Here is a 23,262-nt window from a genome sequence, read left to right on the forward strand (position 1 = left end):
TAAGGGCTGGGACCCACTTGATCTATTCAACATTTCCCAAGCAAATTCCATAGCGATGATGAAGAAATTTACTTTCTTTCAATCGTTTTTGATGCTGAAACTAGAAAAATTATGGTAAATATAGGTAAATATATAATCGTTTACTGCATTCTACTATATATCAGTACAAAGCCTCTTTAAGATCAGTCCTTAGAAATGCAGATCAGGCTCAAAATACAAACCCCCATGTACTGGTAATTTGTTGAAAATTTCCCACCCGTCAGAGGGGGAGGAGCCTCTGATGAGTGCAGCCCAGGACTTTGCAAGGAAATGATTGGTGGAACGGAGTCATGTTCCCACAGCAGACATACGCTTCCTTCCTGTTATATGTGGCGTGGGCTGTTCACATTGCCGCACACTTACAATACTTTGTTTCCAGACTCTTTAGGTCCTCCGATCACGCAGAAGGCTCGTTTTAAAATAAAAGATGCTAAATGCCACTTACGCCCTCGAAGCAAAGACAAAGCCAAGGACCCCGTAAGGCAGCCGGTGACGGGTGAGTGATTCGCTTCAGAAGTAATTAGATCTGTTGGGAAATGACTTGAGGGCCACATGCTGAGTGATATTTGAAGCCGTAATCTGTGACTATATCTATATAAATTGCTTGAAAGTGGACAGAACTGTTTTATATGTAGCTTGGCTCAGATTCACTACCTATTACTATTAGAAAGTGTTTTTATTATAGCCAAAGATTTTCATCCTTGTGTTGCTGTATGAATGCCCGCTCTCTTCCGAATCCTTTACAACAGTTCCCGTCTTTGCTCCTTTAAAACATATCAGGTCTATAGTAATACAGCTTTCGTCATTTTCTGGGATATAGGATCTTCGAACAAAAAGGTAAAGAAGCAAGGCTTACCAGATTCCAATCTTGCGTCGTCATCTCCCCTGATGACGCAAGATTGCGAAACCGGTCGGGAAGGCGACAGGCGGCACCATATTATTTGAGGTCTTCTATTGACCATTTTATGCGCGCTACTTTTTCGGGATTCCCAGTGCACGGGCCCCGTATGACTCTCCTTTAGCGAGTCTCTGCGACCTCAGCATATCTACTATATTCCGGAGGAATCTGTGGTGTGCAACATCGCTGGTGAAACGACACCATTTGAAAGTTCTGCGGACCACCTATCAAACTCGTTTACAACCTTATAATGTGGGTTGTTGTAATCTGGTAAGCCTTGCTTCTTTACCTTTTTGTTCGAAGATCCTGTATACCAGAAAATGACGAAAGCTGTATTACTATAGACCTGCGCTGACTTTATATATTCATTGCTTGTGTGGACTTTTGGACATTGTCCTTCTCGGCTGCGGTCGCCTTCTGTCTTGGCGCTGACACGTGTTGTTTATTTCTGCTGACATCATGTCATTGTGATTTTGGGGCTTGAGATTGAATTTAGATCTGTTTCCTGTCACAAATACACTTTTGAAGCGTACCGAACTCTTGCACAGCACACAATGAAAAGTCTCTTTTCCACAGATGGTTGCTGAAGAAATTCACTGTTCTGTGTTTTGTGTTTGTTTTGACACCTAATGGGTGTCAAAGACCCCAACTGCCACTTCCTCTGACCCTCCTCCCATCTAAGATGACCAAGAAGCAGAATCAAAACTACTACCTTGCCTAGGGCCCCATTTCATTTGAATCTGTCTTTGTTCACGCCTTCTTTCTTGTCATTCTCAGTACGTGTAAAAAGGAGTACTGTGCACCCGTAACATAAACAGTTCCCAAAAAGATTTATTCCGTTCCTTTAGACATACATAATCAGCCTTGACATACTTCAAAGAGAGGTGCCAAACCTGTGTGTGCCGACGTTGTGGTGGTGTGGAGGGGAGAGGTGACCAGGGGAAAATCCGGACGGCACTACAGCCGTTTCTCGCCGCTTGGGCGCTTGCTCACATGCGTGTCCGGACACGCATGTGAGCAAGCGCCCAAGCGGCGAGAAACGGCTGTAGTGCCGTCCGGATTTTCCCCTGGTCACCTCTCCCCTCCACACCACCACAACGTCGGCACACACAGGTTTGGCACCTCTCTTTGAAGTATGTCAAGGCTGATTATGTATGTCTAAAGGAACGGAATAAATCTTTTTGGGAACTGTTTATGTTACGGGTGCACAGTACTCCTTTTTACACGTACTGTATATGTCCTGGTGCCCTGCACAAAACTACTTGCTGCACAGTACATAACGTTTCCTGTATGCCCTATTGAAGTTTGTCTGAAACAAAATTAAAAGGTGTGGTGATTACAAGTTTTATGGGAGGCAAAGCACCCTTCGAAACAAGACTTTAACATATCCCCAGTTGAAGCATATGAGTGCCAGATCTTAAACTCCTTTCTACATTGTACCATTTCTTGTCATTCTGCAGACAGCTGTCACATCACATTCGTGAATCTCAAGTGCGACTCTTCGAAGAAGAAGAGGAGGGGTCGGAAATCGCCGTCCAAGGAGGTGTCGCACATCACAGCGGAGTTCGAGCTGGAGGTGAAGAGGGAGGAGGTGTCAGGTTCGTCCCTCAGGAATGTCTGTATAAGAAACTTCATTCCACTCTGCAAAGGGTGTCAGCCTGATTCAGGACTGGCAATCGCTGCCTTTGACCAATGAATACACAACGCAGAGTTGTCTATACAAGCAGCTTCCCATTTTCAAAACAGGCTTTGTTGTAAATCTTTGGAGAGCAGATCTGTGGGTAACGGGAAAGTTTGGGCACCCCAAATTTATTGCAGGGGAGGGGTTAGGCATGGGTGAGGGGGTTGTTAGGGTTTGACATCATTGGTGAGGGAAGTGGTTGGTTCGGGTTAGGCATCAGTGAGGGGTCAGTTAGGGTTAGGCATCAGTGTGTGGGGGGAGTCAGTTAGGGTTAAGCATAGGTGGGGGCTGTTAGGCATTGATGGGGGAGTCTGTTGTGGGTTTGGCATCAGTAAAGGGAGAGCTCATTTTAGAATAGGTTTAGGGTTAGTAAAATGTACAGATATTTTACCATTAGAATTACCACTGCCCAATAGGAGAATATCGGTAACTTCACTGTATGGCTGATATTGTAGGGAAACTCCTCCCACAGTGTGATATTAGGACCTAAGTTTCCTGTCTGTAAACCTTGTTGCATTGTGGGAAATAAAATTGTTGTCGTCCCTGACTTACAAACGACCCGCCGATACGAACGGCATGGATTCTGTGTTTCCATGGGAACAAGTAAAAAAATTCAAATTGGACTTTTTTTTTGAGAAAATCGATTAAAAAAAATCTAAGAAAAAATTGCTTTTAAACTTATATAAGCAGGTACAAAGGACACTGGAGGCACAGGGGGGCACAGAGGAGGTACAGGGGACAGACATGGCACAGTGTTCCGACTTAAAGAGACACTGAAGTGAGAATAAATCACGCTTCAGTGCTTATATTCAGCAGGGGCATGTGTGCCCCTGCTAAAACGCTGCTATCCCGCGGCTAAACGGGGGTCCCTTACCCCCCAAATCCCCCCCTGCAAAATCTACGACCAACTTGGTCGTAGATTTTGCTGCTGTTGAGGCAGGGCTAACGGCTGCAGCCGTGCCTCTCAGCGCCGTCTATCAGCGGCGCATCGCCGCCTCTCCCCTGCCCCTCTTAGCGAAGGAAGACTGAGAGGGGCGGGGGGAGAGGCGGAGATACCCGCTGACAGACGCGCGTGAGGCAGGGCTGCGGCCATTAGCCATGTCTCAATGCGGAAGTGATCCCCGCGCTGCACGGAGGGGATTTGAGAGGTAAGGGACCACCGTTCAGCCGCGGGATAGCGGCGTTTTAGCAGGTGCACACATGCCCCTGCTGAATATAAGCACTGAAGCGAGATTTATTCTCGCTTCAGTGTCTTTAAGAACAGATTCATGTCAAGAATGAACCTTCACTTCCTATCTTGTTCGTTAACCGGGTACTACCTGTATGTATATACAGTATATATAATGTATATATAAAAAAAACTAAACAAAAAAAAAACCTTTTAGCTTATTGCATTATTAGGGTGTGTGGTTATAGATAATGGCAACTGTCTGCCAGTAGTATCGATGATGACCTGCAGGCTGATTGTGGATCAAACAATATGAACAAATTACATGGCAAATATCAATCATTTCTTAAAGGATACCCGAACTGACATGTGACATGATGAGATAGACATGGGTATGTACAGTGCTTAGCACACAAATAACTAGGCTGTGTTCCTTTTTTTCTTTCTCTGCTTGAAAGAGTTAAATATCAGGTATGTAAGTGGCTGACTCAGTCCTGACTCAGACAGGAAGTGACTACAGTGTGGCCCTCACTGATAAGAAATTCCAACTATAAAACACTTTCCTAGCAGAAAATGGCTTCTGAGAGCACGAAAGAGATAAAAACGGGAAAATCTTATCAGTGAGGGTCACACTGCAGTCACTTCCTGTCTGAGTCAGGACTGAGTCAGCCAATTACATACCTGATATTTAACTCTTTCAGGCAGAGAAAGAGAAAGAAAAGAAGGAACACAGCATAGTTATTTGTGTGCTTGGCACTGTACATACACATGTCTATCTCATCATGTCACATGTCACCTCGGGTATCCTTTAATCTTTCTTCTATGTTTTAACTTTTCATGTATTGTTTTTTTTCCCCTTTTCCTACTTTTTCGCTAAAGTTCCTCTTAAAGCACTCTGTGTTTCCTCCCACATCCCCCCAGCATGCTAAGTTAAATTTTCCTTCCTTTAATAGGAAAGAAGTATGGCTGTCTCCATGTCGCTCTTAGTTCATACTCCCTTAATACAGATACTGAATGAGGCATGGAGTATGAGTAGAATGACTTACAGCAGTGGTCCTCAAACTAAGGCCCGCAGGCCAAATGTGGCCCCCTGAGGCCAGGGCCGAGGCAGAGGCTGGAGAGGCTCCAGCCTCAGAGCGCAGTGTAGGAGGGGGCGCACAATTCATTCAGCTGTCATTCCTAATTGTGTTTGAAGCAGAAAGAAATAAGAAAAGGGGATACATGGCAGTGACTGCAAGCCAGATAACTAAATATTAAGGTGTTAGGGAGGTTGTGGGCCCTGCGGCACCTCTTAGTCTAATAGCAATCAGTGTGTGACGGCTGGTGTAGGAGGGATGGAGGGGCGCAGTTTGGTGTCTCAGCCTTGGGTGCTGGAGGACCTTGTCCCGCCTCTGCCTGAGGCTTTTTTACCGGCCCCCCACACACAAAATGTATTATAGATACAGTCAGCTACATATTTTACATATTGGTGGTCTGCATATAGAATGAAGCCAGAAAGCAGTAATTCGCTGGTTTCCAAACAAATTCCACATCAGGTGACATTGTTGTCCAATTGCACTGAAGTTTGTCACCTTAGTATGCTTCACTGTCTAGCCCGCAAAAACTTGTATGTATACTCCGGCCCCCCAGCAGTCTGAAGTATGTTGACCCGGCCCTCGAACCCCAAAACGTTTGGGGACCCTTGACTTACAGTATATACATACGGGCTAGCATCATTTTGTCTCTGTATTTTATGGATCTTTGCTTTAAAAGTAACTTTCTGAAATCTCCCCTATAACTTGCTATGCTTCTGTCTGTACAGATTCATGTAATGTTGACTGCGTTAGAAAGAAGGCGGAGCAGAAGCTGCAGGCCACGATTAAGACTCTGCGGAAATCCATTAACAGGCAGCAGTTCTACATGGACCTCTCTGGCATGGAGTACGAGGTGGCCCAGAAGCCGGCCAAGACCCCGGAGAATCAGGAGGTGTGCAGCGCCGGTCAGGTCCTGCAGGATGGGAAATGCGGTATTATTATATCTTTTACTTGTAGATGAGAGCCCAGAATGGGCTGCAGCATGAATGAGGGAGAAGGACACAGCTGGATGGGATAAGTTTCTTCTCTGTGATCTGTAGTCTTGGCTGGGCAGATGCAATATAGCTTGTGCAACGTGACAACAGCAGGTCAGGTGATATTTCCACGAGATTCTGGTGTTGTATTCACTGATGGGGGATTGAGTGATGCAGTTTAAAGACTTGGTCTGCTTATGAATTGTGATAAGTTCTTTTGTGTCTGTGTCCTCTTCTTCATTGTCCTCCTCCTTCCTCATCTTCGTTCTCTTTCTTCCATCTTCATCCTCTTCTGCTTCCTCCTGTTCCTTCTTAGTCATCCTCCTCATACTCTCTCTGTCTGCCTTCTTCACCTGCTGTGAATGTCCCGCCAGGAGGTTTGGGCACAGGATAAGGCTTATATACAGCTCACCCTGCTCCTGTACAAGTCCCGGGGTGCCAATTACTATTGCCCCTCCAGGCCACCGTGGATAGTGGAGAATAATGTAATTCAGCTTCCAGCTATTGATGGCCATCGAATTCGTTTTAAAAGTAATTTGCGCTTCGACTTATGACGGCGCCCAAGTTACTTACTGACTGCCGCTATAGCCATTATTCCTATTACGGCTTATGGTGGCGCCGGCTGCACCCAAATCAGCACTTCTACTTCCTCCTCTTCCTTCTTTATTTTCCTCCTCCTTTTATTTCTTCTTTATTCATCCACTTTCTTATTTTTTCCTTCTCTTCTTTTTCTTTATCATACTTTTTCCCTTATTCCTCTCTCTTCTTCTTTATTCTCCTCCATCTCTTTCTTCATTCTTCATCCTCTTCTTTTTCCTCCTCTTCCTTCTTCCTCCTCCTTATTCGCACTCTTCCTTTTTTTATCCTCCTCCTCCCTTTTCCTTTTGCTTCCTCCTCTGCCTCTTCTTCCTTTTTCATCCTTCTCCTTCTTCTTCCTCCTCCTCTTCTCACTCTTCCTTCTTTATCATTCTTCTTCTCTCTCCCTTCTTAAACCTCTCCTTTTTTTCTCCTCCTTGTTCTCACTCTTCTTTCTTTATCCTCCTTCATCTGTCTCTACCGTCTTCACCCTCTTCTGCTTCCTTCTCTTCCTTCTTCCTGCTTCACGTTGTCACTCTTCCTTCCCCACCCTCTTCTGCTTCCTACTAAATCTCACTCTTCCTTCTTTTTCCTTCTCCTCCTCCTCTCTCTCTTCTTTCTTCACCCTCTTTGTTTCCTCCTCGTTCTCACTCTTCCGTCTTTATCCTCCTCTTTCTCTCCCTCTTCCTTCTTCACCCTTTTCTGCTTCCTCCTCCTCCTCGTTCTCTCTCTTCCTTCTTTATTCTCTTCCTTCTCTCTCTTCCTCTTTCCTCCTCTTCCTTCTTCTTTCTCCCCTTCATTCTCACTCTTCCGTCTTTATCCTCCTCCTTCTCTCCCTCTTCTTTCTTCACCCTTTTCTGGTTCCTCCTCCTCATTCTCACTCCTCCTTCTTTATCCTCCTCTATCTTGCTCCTCCTTCTTCATCCTCTTCTGCTTCCTTCTCCTCATTCTCTCTCTTCCTTCTCTCTCTTCCTCTTTCCTCCTCTTACTTCTTCTTTCTCCCCTTCATCCTCACTCTTCCTTCATCGTTTTTTGCTTCCTCCTCGTTCTCACTCTTCCTTCTTAAACATATTCTTCTTATTTCTTCTTTATCCTCTTAATCATTCTGTCCCCCCCTTTTTCATACTTTTTTCTGTCCTTCGTTCACTTCCTTTTTCTTTATCCTCGACATTCCCTTTGTTTCTTCTTCAACCTTTACTTCTCCCTTTCTTCTTTATCTTCCTCCTCCTTTTGGGAACTATCTGAGCAATGGAACTTCAGAGATAAAGTGATGATATGTAGCTAATCCTACTCTAGAGTTTTATTCCGCAGAAGACACACAGAGCTCAGGTGCATTCTAATGGGGTCCACTGTAACAATTGTACAAATGTAAATATGACGCTGATGCTAGTGGCAGTGTGGGTTATACAATTAAAGACGTAACTGTTTTGCATCTAATGGTAGCGACCGTGAACAGCTGCACAAATCTTTTAAAGGGACTTCTCAGCTGCTTTAAAAGTAATTCATCAGAATGTTTACAGCCTCAGAGGATCTAATTCTTGCCTCTTTTGTTCAGTGACCTGTGCAGTTGGCTCATACTACAGCGCAGAGACCAATCAGTGCGTTCCATGTACGCCAGGAACATACCAGGATCTAGAGGGGCAGCTGGCATGTGAGCCTTGCCCGAGTAATGATGGCCAGGGCATCGCTGGGGCACGGAATGTCTCTGAATGTGGAGGTAAGTTACAGCAAACCTGTAAAGAATAGAGATGTCGCGAACCTCCGATTTTCGGTTCGCGAACCTCCGCGAAAGGTTCGGTTCGCGAAAAAGTTTGCGAACCGCAATAGACTTCAATGGGGAGGCGAACTTTGAAAAATAGAAAAAATTCTGCCGGCTGGAAAAATGATAGAAAACATGTTTCAAGGGCTCTAATACCTGGAGGAGACATGATTGAGTGAAATACACATCAAAAGTCCCAGGCAAAAATCTAGATTTCACATAAACCCCTATTTTAGGTTCAATTTTAGGCCTCCCTTTCTCCCTCCTTCCTTCCTCCCTCCTCCCTTCCTTCCTCCCGTCTCATCTGCCAGGGAATTATACTATTTTAAAAGCCAGCTTACATACCGTGGCTGGGAATTGAACCCAGGTCTCACTGTGTGGTGGGCAAGTACCTTAACCGCTGTACCACAACACTACTAACTGAAGCTAGCCTAGCATTTACCATTTATGCTCAATCCAAGAGAAAAATCAGACAAGACAAATAACATTTATATCACGCTTTTCTCCTGGCGGACTCAAAGCACCAGAGCTGCAGCCACTAGGGCATGCTCTATAGGCAGTAGCAGTGTTAGGAAGACTTGCCTAAGGTCTCCTACTGAATAGGTGCTGGCTTACTGAACAGACAGAGCCAAGATTCGAACCCTGGTCTCCTGTGTCAGAGGCAGAGCCCTTAACCATTACACCATCCAGACATTGCTTAAGGATTTGTAGCCAGGCATGGCCTTTTACTTTTGTGTTCAACAGTTGTCAAGAGAAAAATTAGACAAGACAAATAACATTTATATTGCGCTTTTCTCCTGGCGGACTCAAAGCGCCAGAGCTGCAGCCACTAGGGCACGCTCTATAGGCAGTAGCAGTGTTATGGTGGCCATACATGGTACAATTTTTTTCATACAATCTTACCATTTCTATGTAATATAAGGGAACTGCCTAAATTATCCTTTCAGTATATTCACTTAATTTACCCTTATACTATATAGAAATGGTAAGATTGTATGAAAAAATTGTGCCATAAATGGTAAATGCTAGGCCAGCTTCAGTTAGTACTGTTGTGGTACAGCAGTTAAGGTACTTGCCCACCACACAGTGAGACCCGGGTTCAATTCCCAGCCAATGTGAGTTGGCTTTTATGCTACAAATCCTTAAAGGGAACCTAAACTGAGAAGGATATGGATTTTTCCTTTTAAAATAATACCAGGAGAAAAGCGTGATATAAATGTTATTTGTCTTGTCTAATTTTTCTCTTGGATTGAGCATAAATGGTAAATGCTAGGCTAGCTTCAGTTAGTACTGTTGTGGTACAGCGGTTAAGGTACTTGCCCACCACACAGTGAGACCTGGGTTCAATTCCCAGCCACGGTATGTAAACTGGCTTTTGAAATACTATAATTCTCTGGCAGATGAGACCCTCCTCCCTCCGGTAGGAGGGAGGCGGGAATAGGTAGGAGGGTAGGAGTAATATACAAGAGCCTAATTAAACTCTCCCTAGCAGAGTGTGTAGCAGCTGTCCCTTAACTAATTAGTGTAGGCAGACGAGTGAGTAAAAAGGACCTTGCCTTTTATAAGGGGGGGTGGGGCTCCAGGCGTGAGTGCAGTCTGATTGGCAATAATGTGCCTGCTGACTGATGTAGAGGGTCAAAGTTCTGCTCCATAGAGCATTATGGGGCGAATCGAACTTCCGAGAAAGTTCGCCTTTGGTAGGGGAACGCGAACCACTGAAGTTCGCCAGGAACCGTTCGCCGGCGAACCGTTCACGACATCTCTAGTAAAGAAGCCCTGTAGTGACATATAGTAGAATGTAGTGAATTATTCAGGACACCCACTCTTAGGGTCATTTTCCTGGTTTCAGCATCAAAAACACTCCATATATTGCTGTGTATTGTTATTTAGCCCTGCCCTCCCTGTGATGCTTAGCCTAGGCTGTTTAATTATGTGGAATGTTATTCCCAGAACTTTCCGGAACACCAGGTATATTTTGTACTGGTTTAGAATTTTCAATACACAAACAATCCACAGAGCTGCACCTGACAGTACTAAAGATGTCACCACCAGTGATACATTTCAGAATGTAAATCAGGAAGATGAAAGCTTTCATAATGGGCAAACATTGACCACTGACTGACCCCCCCCCTCCTCCCCCCGCACATCAGTACTATAATACGTTCTGCTGGGCTCCCTCTCAACAGACATACCTACTGTCATGATCTTTTTTGTTGCGAGCTCTTTGTATGTTAACCCATTTATCTATTGAGCAGCCCTGCATAATATGTTGGCGCTTTATAAATACAATAAATAATAATAATATCAGAAATATCATGCACCCATTTTGCTGATGTATGCTATAGAGGGAGCATATGATGATAATACTCTTTTCCATGACTTACATTGCTGTACTCCCCTATCTCTGCTTTGGGAGCTGACAGCTATCAGTTACTTGCTGATCAGATAAGGATGAACCAATGAGGTTATCTAACGCTATAGTAGTGATGGTGAGGACTAGGGGAACTCATGGTAAGCCATGTGATCAGTTTGGTCAGGTGATAGATATGCAAGTCTCTGATTTGCTAGTCAGAATCATGATGATCACACCGAATCAGAGCTTTGCAAATCTATCAGGTGATGAAACAAATCACATGCTTCTCAATGAGTTTTCCTAGACTGGCATATGTATACTTTTTGCAAGACAAATATATACTGCCTACTAAAGAATACACCTTTACGCCTTCAATCCCAGTGTTTATGGACGCAGTTTTAATAATTTAGCTATTTGAAGAATGATAAAGAGGTCATCAAGAGGCGTCCTCCCTGTATACGAATGCCTGCAGATCCACAGCGGACTCCGTCAAAGTGATCAAATTCGCCGACAACACCACCATTGTCGGTCTCATCACTAAAAATGACAAGGAAGCGTACCGCCACCAGGTTGAGAGCATCTGCCACTGGTGCAGGGAGAACGGGCTGGTCCTAAACACGGCAAAAACGTTTGAGGTGATTGTTGATTTTAGGAAGCACGCCAACGCCCCTCCTCCAATCCGTATTGATGACAAAGAAGTTGAAAGAGTTCCCTGTGTCCGACTTCTGGGCACAACCGTCTCCAACGACCTGAAGTGGAAGGCCAACACCTCCTCCGTCAAGAGGAAAGCACAGCAGAGGTTATTCTTTCTCCGCCAACTGAAGAAGTTCGGCATGTCCCCAAAACTTTTGACCAGCTTCTACTCTGCTACAATTGAATCTGTCCTCTGCTCTTCCATCCTAGTCTGGTATGCCGGCTCCTCCGCCAGCGACAGACACAAATTCATCAGATCAGCGGAGAGAATTATCGGAAAACCGCTACACGCTCTGGACCTCCTCTACCACTCAAGGCTGTGCTCCAGAGCTTTGAGGATTGCCAATGACCCCTCACACCCAGGCAACCGTTTTTTCAGCCAGCTTCCTTTGGCCCGGAGGTATCGGTCCATCTACATCAGGACCACTAGACACAGAAACAGCTTCTTCCCCTCAGCTGTCAACTCACTGAACTCTCTCCACGCACTTCCCACCACAACGTGACCATGCTGTTGCCGTTGCACATACACATAGCAGCACCAAGCCCGGCGATAATTTGAGGGTTTTGTAATGATGCAAAAATTGAGTGTTTTTTTTTTTTTTTGCTTGTATGCTTTCTCTGTATGTAATGTGTGATATAGTGTTGATCCTTCTGATGTATTCTGTGTGCCTTATCCTACCTGTATCCTGTTCGTGCCAAGACCAATTCCCAGTTGTGCTTGGCGAAAATAAAGATTCTGATTCTGATCAATGAGCCAGCAGTTCTCTTGTTTTGCAGGACAGTGTGCTCCAGGCTACTACTCAATGGATGGTTTCAAACCCTGCAGGCCTTGCCCACTGGGCACATACCAGCCAGACAGCGGGCGTACGCTTTGCTTCCCATGCGGAGGGGGGCTGGTGACAAAATTCGAAAGCGCAGTGAAGTTCCAGGATTGTGATGCAAAAGGTGAGATAAAGTCTTCAGCTGACCTACGCCTATCGCCCACTGTGCAAGGAGGGGGCCACCTGGTAACTTACCTGCCAATCATGGGGGGTGTTGTTCACTGAAAATAAATCACCTGCTTAATGGCTATCAAGGCCAAGAATACTGTTAGCAGCCAATTTATTTAGAGCTTTGCAAGTGCTCCAAGCCAATTTATTACAGAACATATTTTATTTCTTGTTACATTTCCTTGCTACTAATTAGTACTGCTGTAATGTGTATTTATGGCCTTTTGTCACTAGGGGGCAGTGTGAGACAATAACAGAAGACTTCTGCTTTCAGTTTCTATAGCCTTTGCTAGCAGAGAGACAACAAAGCATTCCAAGACTTTACAGCACGAGTTCTACTTGCTTAGGTCAAAAGCAGTACACTTATCTCAAATAAAATTCCTTTGAAGCTGTTAATGGGTTTAAAAGTAAATTTCACTTTATTAAACACATCAAAACTATAGTTACTGTATTTTCTGGCGTATAAGACTTTTTAACCCAGGAAAAGGTTCTCAAAAGTCGGGGGTTGTCTTATACGCCGGGTGTCTTCTTATAGGGCGGGTGCCGAAACTTCCGAGTTAGACTGGAGAATCTGCGGTTGCCGCATATGGTGGGGGGCTCAAAAACATCCACGGCCACATCCCGCCGTATGCGGCGACCATATGAAAGCTGTACACGTATGGTAGAAGAAAATCCACTCACCAGGATTCCTGGAAAGAAGTGACTTAATGCGGTCCCGATGACGAGGAGCGGGGGCACCTCACTGGGAAGGTGAAAGTGAAGGGTGGAGCAAGCTGCAGGCGTCCGGGATGCCTGGGGTATGGAAAAAATAGATAGAAAATCACGCCTCTTTCACCCGTCTGGCCCGCCATTTTATCCTATTACCATACCTCCTTCTCTGCCTCTCAGATCTAGCTGTTGAGGACTCACAGGCGCGCATGTGCGAGATCTGAGAGGCAAAGAAGGAGGTAATAGTATACAAGGGCGGGCCAGACAGGTGAAAGAGGCATGTTTGCGCTACCACTTTGATAGCCTTGGAGACAGGGATAGCTGACCAGTCTAAGCAGGCTTTGCATATGTTTACGGCCAGAACCCGAAGTCTGGCCACTTCGGGTTCTGGCCAGTCAAAACGCGAAGTGGCCTTGCACCTGCAGCCAATGTTAGAAATGAAAAGATTCCCGGCGTTAAATGAATTAATTCCCCCGGCAGCAATGTAACAGATGAAGCCACCTCTTTGGCTCTGCTTCCTCTCCTCCCCCTGCCCCCTCTTGGCAGCCGGGGACACGTGATGAGGCGTTCCTGACAGCCGCCCCATTCTACACTTCCATCATGGAGGATTCTGCTGGGAGATGTTCGGGAAGTCTTGTTATTAAAGTGTATAGGACAGTATTGTTTGTAATGTGATCAGGGTAACGTCCAGTAGCTTACTAGTATTACTAGAAATTGAATTCTTAGTACGGGAAGGTCTAATCCACTCTGCGACCACCTAGCACAGGATGGCGGCTGCAGAGTGACTCCCCCAGGACCGCCTAACGCAGGATTGCGTCATCTCGCGATGCGCGAGATTAGCAGGGAGCTGCAGTGCGAGCTTCTGTAAATAAACACTGCAGGGATTCGTGATCAGCCTACCAGCCAATTGCGGCTGGCAGGCTGTTAGAAAAAAGAACAACGATTTACTGTTGTACAGCGCTGCGATCTAGCGCAGCGCTGTACAGGGGACAGCTCTGTCACTGAGATGTCCCCAGGAGAATCTTACAATTGAGTGGTGGGATCTCGGGGGGAGGGGGGGGCTAAGTTGTATGGCCGCGTAATAAACTGTTAAAGCTACAGTGCTGAATTGTAAAACATGGCCTGGCCACAAAAGGGGTGTAAGCCTGTGGTCCTCAAGAGGTTAATGTGAGCCTGAGCAAATTTAAAATAAAAAACAGATACTTGCCTAAGGAAGGGGAAGGCTCTATGTCTTATAGAGCCTTCTTGTTCCTCTCCTAGTCCCCCTCGTTCCAGCGCTGTCACCCCCATTAGCAGTCTATGACTTGCTGGGTCGGAGACTGCTCTCTGCCACTGCGAAAGGCTTCGGAAGTCTCCTAAAGACGGGCGGCTCCATGCTGCGCATGCCTGAGTGCGCTCTCTCGTGTACTCACACATGCAGAGTACGGAGCCGCCCGTCTTCGGGAGCACTCAGGCTCCCAATGACTTCTGAGGCCTCCCACGGGAGGCGGGAGATCTGAATGGGGAAGACAGTGCTGGAATGAGGAGACTGAGAGGAATGGGAACGCTCAATAGCCTTGATGTGAAAGTTTAAACAAGGTTATCTATATTTTCCTGCTCTCTCCCTGGCAGTCCACTGTTCTCCGGGACACTTCTATAACTCCACGACACACCGGTGTATCCGATGTCCTGTCGGGACCTTCCAGCCAGAGTTTGGGCAGAACTATTGTCTCACCTGTCCAGGAAACACCAGCACAGACTTCGACGGTTCCACTAATGTGACCCACTGCAAAAGTAAGTTGTGTCATCCCAGTCTGTTATAATTATTTTACTGTAGAATGCATAGTGTACATTAATTCACCTCCTTATGGCAAAACAGTAACGGTCCAACTAGAGTACCCTACTAATTATTTTGTTAAACTTTGAGGAAGATTCCACTGGGTCATCGTGAAATGATTCACAGGAGCTAGTTTCACATGTAAATGATTATTTATTTTTACAAAACCAACATCTTTCCTGGCACAGCGCAGAAAAGTTTAGAGTCGAAAGAAAGTAAGCTATGTGGATGGGGTCTTCAGTAACATGAAGGTGGTCAGGAGGCCTTTCAGAAAGGGAAGGTAGACCTGAAGCTGGTCACTGAAGGTGAACTAGACAACAAAACCAGATAGTGCACAGGTGTCAAGTTTTCGAGGGCCATAACTATGCCAGTGTTTAGGATGGCCTGAAGAATGGAGAAATGTGTTGTATTTGATGGAACACACCTTCCCTGATCCAGCCCCGTCGATTTACTTGAGCTGTGCCAAAGATGTGTGAGGACCTTAGTCCTTCAGGAGTGGAGTACTACATCCTTGAGTTAGCGTAGGGGTTGAGGTGAAGGAATAGGATGGAGTTAGACATTAAGGTGGGTATTAAGGTTAGAGGTTCAGCAGGAGTATCTGTTAGGGTTGGGAAAATGATAGCAGATACAGTAAGTGCCAAACATCCTAACGAAAGCCGAATCCAACTGTGCTCACACCACCATTGTACAGTCTAAAGGATTAATGGGTAGAGGGGCAACTTTGTTTTAACACTTTTACTTACTTAATCTTCTTTCTCCCACTGGAGCAAAGGGCCTCAACAAATGTATGCCACCGGTTTCTGTTCTGGGCGATTTTTTTTTTATCTCAGTCCATGATCTCCAACCTTCTTTTTTTCCTCCATACTTCTTCTCCAAGTTGTGTTTTCACACTTTTGGCAGATAACATTAGCTGTAGCCCTCCAGCTGTGACTTATGTGAGCAGATGTTCAGAATCTGTGCGATAACTGCGGACATTTGAACTGTTTAACAGTTGGGGTGCTGCGTTGTGGAAGCCTTCAGAAAAGGTCATTTATGATGTAACGGATGAGTTTGTCTGTCACAGATCAGCACTGTGGAGGGGAATTAGGAGACTACACCGGTTACATCGAATCCCCCAACTACCCCGGAAATTATCCTGCCCATGTAGAGTGCATCTGGAACATCAACCCACCACCGAAAAGGCGAATACTCATCGTGGTGCCAGAGATCTTCTTGCCCATCGAGGATGAGTGTGGAGACGTGCTGGTCATGAGAAAAAGTGGTAAGCTAAAATGAATCTTTAGTAACGAAGTGTCAAAACACTGAAACTTTGTCATTGGAGATGGTCATCGAGAGGTCATAATTCTGGCTTGCAAGCAAATGAGATGCTGATCTTGAGGAGCTTAGAACTGGATCTACCAGATGCACTTCCGGCTGGTTTTGATTGGCTCAGTTCCAAGCTGAATAAAATTAGTGATTTACTTACAAGCAGAAGTTATTGGCATCTCCTTGACCATCTGTTAACGTTGTACAATGCTGGGTTTGTAAGGCCGTCGAGTGGTCTAAAACACAAGAGTTTGAAGGGAACTTAAAGGGATACTGTAGGGGGGGTCGGGGGAAAATGAGTTGAACTCACCCTGGGCTTCTAATGGTCCCCCGCAGACATCCTGTGCTCGCGCAGCCACTCACCGATGCTCCGGCCCCGCCTCTGGTTCACTTCTGGAATTTCAGACTTTAAAGTCTAAAAACCACTGTGCTTGCGCTGCCGTGTCCTCACTACCGCTGATGTCACCAGGAACGTACTGCGCAGGCCCAGTATGGCCTGTGGCTGCGCCATACGCTCCTGGTGACATCGGGGAGCGAGGACACGGCAACGCAAGCGCAGTGGTTTTCAGACTTTATAGTCTGAAATTCCAGAAGTGAACTGGAGGCTAGGCGGAGCATTGTTGAGTGGCTGCGCGGGCTCAGGACGTCTGTGGGGGACCATTAGAAGCCCCGGGTAACTTCAACTAATTTTCCCCCGACCCCCCTACAGTGTGTTTGTGCAGGGGGGGGGGGGATCGGTTAGGGTTAGACATCAGGAAGAATGTTCGGGGGGGGGGGTGGGTTAGGGTGTTAGGGTTAGGCATCAGGGGGGGGTCTTAAGGCTAGGCACCACCTGGAGGGGTTTAGTGTTAGGCACCACAAGTGGGGGGTCTTGAGTTACGCACCACCAGGGGGAAACTTAGGGTTAGGCACCACCAGGAGGGTCTTAGCGTTACTAGGTAGTAGAGGGGTAGAGTTAGGCATCAGCTGAGGAGGGTTCTGTGTACGGATAGGGTTAGGTTAAAGGGAACCTAAACTGAGACGAATGTGAATTTTTCCTTTTAAACAATACCAGTTGCCTGGCAGTCCTGCTCCTCTCTTTGGCTGCAGTAGTAAGTGGATCACAAGCCTGAAACAAGCATGCAGCTAATCCAGTCTGACTTCAGTCAGAGCACCTGATCTGCATGCTTGTTCAGGGGCTGTGGCTGAAAGTATTAGAGACACAGGATCAGCAGGAGAGTCAGGCAACTGCTATTATTTTAAAAGGAAAAATCCGTATCCTTCTCAGTTTAGGTTCCCTTTAAGCTATAGTAAAATACCGGTAAGATTTTCTACTGTTTTATTATCGTTATTAATTTTCATTTGCTTACAAGAACATACACCAGCTACACTTTAAAAATGAAGAGCCGTGATGCACTAGATAGAACATGATTACTACAGTGCACTCCCTTCTTACAGCCTGTAGGGGGTGCTGTGTGCATGTCGTATTTTCATACCTTCACACATTCACTGTAACAATAGTCCAGCAGGACTCCATCAGAAAGTTATTAGAATGTGGGGAGCTACTGGCTGTGCATTGTAAACAGACCCGGATTTACCTCACAGGAGCCTATAGGCACAGATACACTGGCACCCTAGACTCCTCCCTCCACTGCCCAACAAGTGTGCTGGCTGTCTCAGCTGCCACTACTTCCCTTGCCCATCATAGGTAGCAACAGGGGAAGCAGGATATTTGGGCGCATGAGACAAGGGGACAAAAAGGGCGCCCCATTCACTCCCATTATAAATATCGTTTAATGGGCGCCGAACAGGGAAAAAAGGGTGCCGGAGATTAACGTTTTACAAACGGCGCCCGGAGATTTTTAATGTTTTATAACTGTGCTTGTGATGATTTAACTTTACAAAATGAGCCCGTGACGAATAACGTTTATAAAAATACTAAACATATTTATCCTGTTTAATTAAAACATTATTTAACATTTTATCCCTTACTGTTTGTAAAACATTATTATTCACAAAATAAAGCGATCAGTACGTAACGTCAATTGCAATATATTTTTTACAATCACTATTTGTAAAACATTTCTAAAACATTATTATCCACCCCAAAAAATTTACATTTTTTTATTTAAATTTTTTATTTATTTTTGTTTGTAAAACATTATTATCCATAGGGGGTCTTAGGTTTAGGCACCAAAAGGGGGGTCTTAGGTTTAGGCACCACCAGGGGGGTCTTAGGTTTAGGCACCACCAGGGGGGTCTTAGGTTTAGGCACCCCCAGGGCGGTCTTAGGTTTAGGCACCATCAGGGGGGTCTTAGGTTTAGGCACCACCAGGGGGGTCTTAGGTTTAGGCACCCCCAGGGGGGTCTTAGGTTTAGACACCACCAGGTGGGTCTTAGGTTTAGGCCGCACCAGGGGGTCTTAGTTTTAGGCACCACCAGGGGGGTCTTAGTTTTAGGCACCACCAAGGGAGGTCTTAGGTTTAGGCACCCCCAGAGGGTCTTAGGTTTAGGCACCCCCAGGGGGGTCTTAGGTTTAGGCACCACCAGGGGGTCTAGGGGTTAGGGATAGGTACAGGGAGGGTTCTGTGTGAGAGTAGGGATAGGTATAGTTTTAGTACAATTTTAATAATACTAATCAACAGTTATTATGAATGTACTTATATTAATATCATTGTTATAAACAATATTTTCACATTTTATTATAATAATAAATGATAAATCAAGATTATTCATAACAATATATAATTATAATGTTTAAACAAATATTACTGTTTTTTTAACAAACGTAATTATAAGTTTCAGTTTAGAAACCGGGAACATTAACGTTTTAAGAATTGCCGATTTCATACACATTATTTAATGATTTATAAATTCTTTAAACACTATTTGTAAACGAAATTCTACACAATATTTTTTATAAACGATAATACTGCTGATCGTTTACACCACGCGCCCTTTTTTCCCTGACGCCCTTTTTTGATGTACGCAGCAACAGGTACCCCTTAGTATTAGGTAGCCAGAGGTACCCTCAGTATTAAAGCAGATCCGAGATGAAAAACTAACTATAACAAGTAACTTGTCTATATATCTTATCTAAAGTTTAGATAGTTTACACAGCAAATCTAGCTGCAAACAGCGTTAATAGAATATGATTCTTTCTTCCTGTGATACAATGACAGCAGCCATGTTGTTTGTAAACATTACACAGAGGCAGGTTTATCTGCATCTTGAGCTGGATACCATAGAGTCTTCCCAGTCCTCTGTCCAGCCCACTTATTCAGTCAAATATCTATTTGAAACTACTCGCATCCCTGAGTAGTTCAGAGGATGAGCGAATCCGTACTGCCCATGCGCATGTCTGAAGTTGCGCATGCAAAGTTCAGATGTGTGTATAATCAGCAGGGCTGTGAAGTCAGATGTTGAGAAGTCAGAGCCAGTGGCGTAGCTAAGGAGCTGTGGGCCCTGATGCAAGTTTTACAATGGGCCCCCCCAAGCACTCTATAAATAACAATTGATACGGCGCTCCAAAACTTGCCAATGGCAACTACAGTGTCAGAGGTGCAAGAAGGGGATGAGGAACAGTTTGTTAATGATAACTACTATTCAAAGCATCTATAGAAGTGATTATTTTAAGCACAGGACCAATAGAGAGCTAATACTGTAGTTGAGGGAGGGCCTCTGCAACCTCTATTGCTACTCCCCTGGTCAGAGCAATTTTTGGGTAGTTGGAGTGGGTGGATTCATAAACTGAGGATTCGGGAGTTGGAGTCAGATGATTTTTGCGCCGACTCCACAGCCCTGGTACTCGGGGCCATGAATAGCTCTGAAGATTGATGGAATAGATATAACCGGGAACAGGCTAGATAGAGGAATGGGAAGGGTCTACTTATTCAGCACTTTCCCTCTACTCAGGTAAGTATCAAGCCTAAAGTGTGTTAACTTGCTTCAGGTTGGCTTTAGAAGGGCACTATGGCGAAAAAAACTTACATTTGAAAATTCACATTTACACACACTATACATTTTTTACTGTAGTCAGAGTGGGGCTTCTAGCATCACATCCATAAGGTAGAAATAGCCAACCCCTGACTAGCTGAAGCCCCGCCTCCTCTTTACTTCCTGTGTGATCCCGATTTCATCTCTGAACCCCTCCATATTCCTTACATGACTTTCAGCTGTTAGTAAGATGGAAGCCCCAATTCTTGCACCTACAGAGTCAGCATGGCCACCCTGATGTATAAGATCCATCTTCCCTGTGGAGTGACTTTGTTATCACAGTAATCAGGGAAAGCTGAAATGAGTGAGCAATATATTTTACGTTTAACTTTGTATAGACGTGAACCAGTCAGGCAAATGAAGAGAGGGGAATTATGGGTATCTTTATCACCAAGTTGTATATTGTTGCCATGGTTCCCAGCAAGTTTCCCAAACAAAATTTAGAGGAGCTTCAAACTGTAGGGGAAAGATGGTATATAATTGTATTTGGGTACCTGTATATTTTTCATATATTTTTGTAGCAAAGTGGACAAGCCCTTTAAATCCTGGTCAGGGTGTGTCTGCATGAAGTGTGTGCATGTTCTCCCTGTGTTTGGCTGGGCTTACTCTGGGTGCTTCAGTTTCATCCCATACGCCAAAAACAGAGGGAGAGGTTTCTTGCCTTTCAGCGGAATCAAACCCTATAATGCTACAGCGATATTAGAGTAGTCAAAACAAGAGGAAATTGGGAAGCTGCTCAAAATGAGGGATGCAGGGCGGAGCTACTCAGCCATCCAAAGCCACAAACTGTGTAATTATATCCCAGCACGAACCAGAAGCCACATTTGTACCCACAAGAGTGCCAAACGCCAGAGGCATCGCCAAGCTTGTCACCCCATCACCTCCCCAGCCGAGATCCGTCCACCAGGCGAGGGCATGCACAGTGTGACCTGGAGCTAGCACATTGGGAGGGAGCAGGGGGTGTCCACCAACACCCCTTTGGCACATGCCCCACCACCACATCCTTGGGAGAAAGCACATAAAACGTTACAAAACAAGAGAGAATTGCCATGCGGCGCAAACCACAGAGTACTTGGCCAATGGAAGGCTACAGGGTGGGACTACCTAGCAATCTAGAGACACAAACAGTACCCCAGCTCAACCACAGCCGGAACCCATCACCTCCAGCACAGTTATGGTCACATTGCGCTTCGTGGTGAGTCTCTTTTGGCACTGGTGCTGGTGAGGGCCTTTCCAGGGCATGCACTCTAAATCGACAGTTGTCTTCACCAGAGCATCCCGCAGGGGTCTAGCGGGCAACTAACTGCTTTGCTGCAAATTACCATCAGGTCAGGCCTTCTGGCACAGCCCACTGGAGAACAGGCTGATGTCCTGGAGAAGAACAGACATAGTGGCAGGCAAAAGGTCAGAACAAGCAGTAACAGATGAAGTCAGGGCTGGTAGGGATTAAGTCAAGTCAATATTCCATCCGAGGTCAGAATCATGCAAAGGTTGAGACAAGCCGAGGTTAAGAAGTTAACCAGCAATAACGGACAATGTGATAGTTGAGGCAAGAAACACCCGGGTTGCAGAGGATACAGAAGCATCCTGCTAACAGGACCTGACCTTTAAATATTTGACCAATGCGTAAAGGGATACTTAAGCCATGGATAAAAAATCAGTTTTACTCACCTGGGGCTTCCACCAGCCCCATGCAGCCATCCTGTGCCCTCGCAGTCACTCACGGATCCTCCGTGATCACGGATCACTCACGGATACAAAACATGCATATATAAAAGTACAAATGGTGCTCTATTAAGAACAAATGGATTCCATAATCACTTAACAGCAACATTGTATGGATAAGGCACTAAATCTTTCAGTACGGGGGGGGAAGAAAAGGTGTTTCTTGAGCGCCCCCACCTCCGGAATGCTTACGGTATCTTTGGAGCTCAACCTCTTGGATGGCTTAGGGGACTGCAGCGAAAGCCCCTCAGTTTACTGTGGCCACTCGGGCTTCACCCTGAGCTGTATCCTCACCCCAATAAGAATACAAGACCCCATGTATTTTTTTTAGACTCTCTGGTCCTCAGTGCGTGGCCGGGATAGATAAGGCTCTATGGGACAGGGGCTTGGACCAGTAGTAAGAAATACCTAAGCAGCTCGGGTTGACCTAGAACCACCTGGAGGGGTTAAAATAAACCAAAAAGAGTTCCTACTAAAAAGCATCACTGAATATAAATTTGCCTTCTTTAAACAGAAGTGGTTCTGGATTACCATGAGCTATCTGGGTATTTTGTGGTGCTGGTCAAAGCACTATGCCAGTGATGGCTAACCTTGGCACTCCAGCTGTGACAAAACTACAAATCCCAACATGCCTCTGCCTCCCCGAGTTATGCTTAGAGCTGTAAGAGTATTGCAATGCCTCATGGGACTTGTATTTCCACCACAGCTGAAGTGCCAAGGTAATCCATTACTGCCCTATGCCATAGAGCCATATCAATGCCTGACATGCACTGAGGAGGACCAGAAAGTCTGAAACTGGCTGTCTGCATGTAGGGTTGATGTGGCCCTGTAAAATGTATAAGCTATAGACTTGCTATACACAAGCAGTTCTGGATATAAGCCTGGCTTTCAGGGGTAGTGGAGATTTTCAAATTCGTTTGTTGAAATTTGGAAACCTGAATTCACCCATGACCACACTTCAGTACTCAGACAGGGGGAGTTAAAGCTGAATTATTGTAAATACCTTCTGTATTAAAGGATACCCGAACTGACATGTGACGTGATGAGATAGACATGTGTATGTACATTGCCTAGCACACAAATAACTATGCTGTGTTCCTTTTTTTCTTTCTCTGCCTGAAAGAGTTAAATATCAAGTATGCAAGTGGCTGACTCAGTCCTGACTCAGACAGGAAGTGACTACAGTGTGACCCTCACTGATAAGAAATTCCCCTTTTTTTTACCTCTTTCTTGCTCTCAGAAACCATTTTCTGCTAGGAAAATGTTTTATAGTTGGAATTTCTTATCAGTGAGGGTCACACTGAGTCAGCCACTTACATACCTGATATTTAACTCTTTCAGGCAGAGAAAGAAAAAAAGGAACACAGCATAGTTATTTGTGTGCTAGGCACTGTACATACACATGTCTATCTCATGTCAAATGTCAGTTCGGGTATCCTTTAAAAAGGAAACATTATATAAGACCCCGGTAAGGGACAGTTAGAGGCATGAGACTTGATCTGTACTCTGTGAAGCACTAAAGGAATTGTA

The 23,262-nt window shown here is 45.3% G+C and overlaps 1 protein-coding gene across 4 annotated transcripts in view; it reads left to right on the forward strand.

Moving 5' to 3' along the window:
* Positions 1-23,262, forward strand: part of SCUBE1 (signal peptide, CUB domain and EGF like domain containing 1) — a 359,575-nt gene that overhangs the window by 326,247 nt on the left and 10,066 nt on the right. For all 4 annotated transcript variants that reach the window (XM_068278175.1, XM_068278171.1, XM_068278172.1 and 1 more), the window contains 7 exons: positions 419-535; positions 2,398-2,535; positions 5,588-5,791; positions 7,965-8,126; positions 11,992-12,159; positions 14,523-14,684; positions 15,791-15,988. In XM_068278175.1, the coding sequence (XP_068134276.1) occupies positions 419-535; positions 2,398-2,535; positions 5,588-5,791; positions 7,965-8,126; positions 11,992-12,159; positions 14,523-14,684; positions 15,791-15,988 (1,149 nt within the window). The remainder of the gene's footprint in view (positions 1-418; positions 536-2,397; positions 2,536-5,587; positions 5,792-7,964; positions 8,127-11,991; positions 12,160-14,522; positions 14,685-15,790; positions 15,989-23,262) is intronic.

This window comes from Hyperolius riggenbachi, chromosome 3 (assembly GCF_040937935.1).
Source record: "Hyperolius riggenbachi isolate aHypRig1 chromosome 3, aHypRig1.pri, whole genome shotgun sequence".
Taxonomy (NCBI): domain Eukaryota; kingdom Metazoa; phylum Chordata; class Amphibia; order Anura; family Hyperoliidae; genus Hyperolius; species Hyperolius riggenbachi.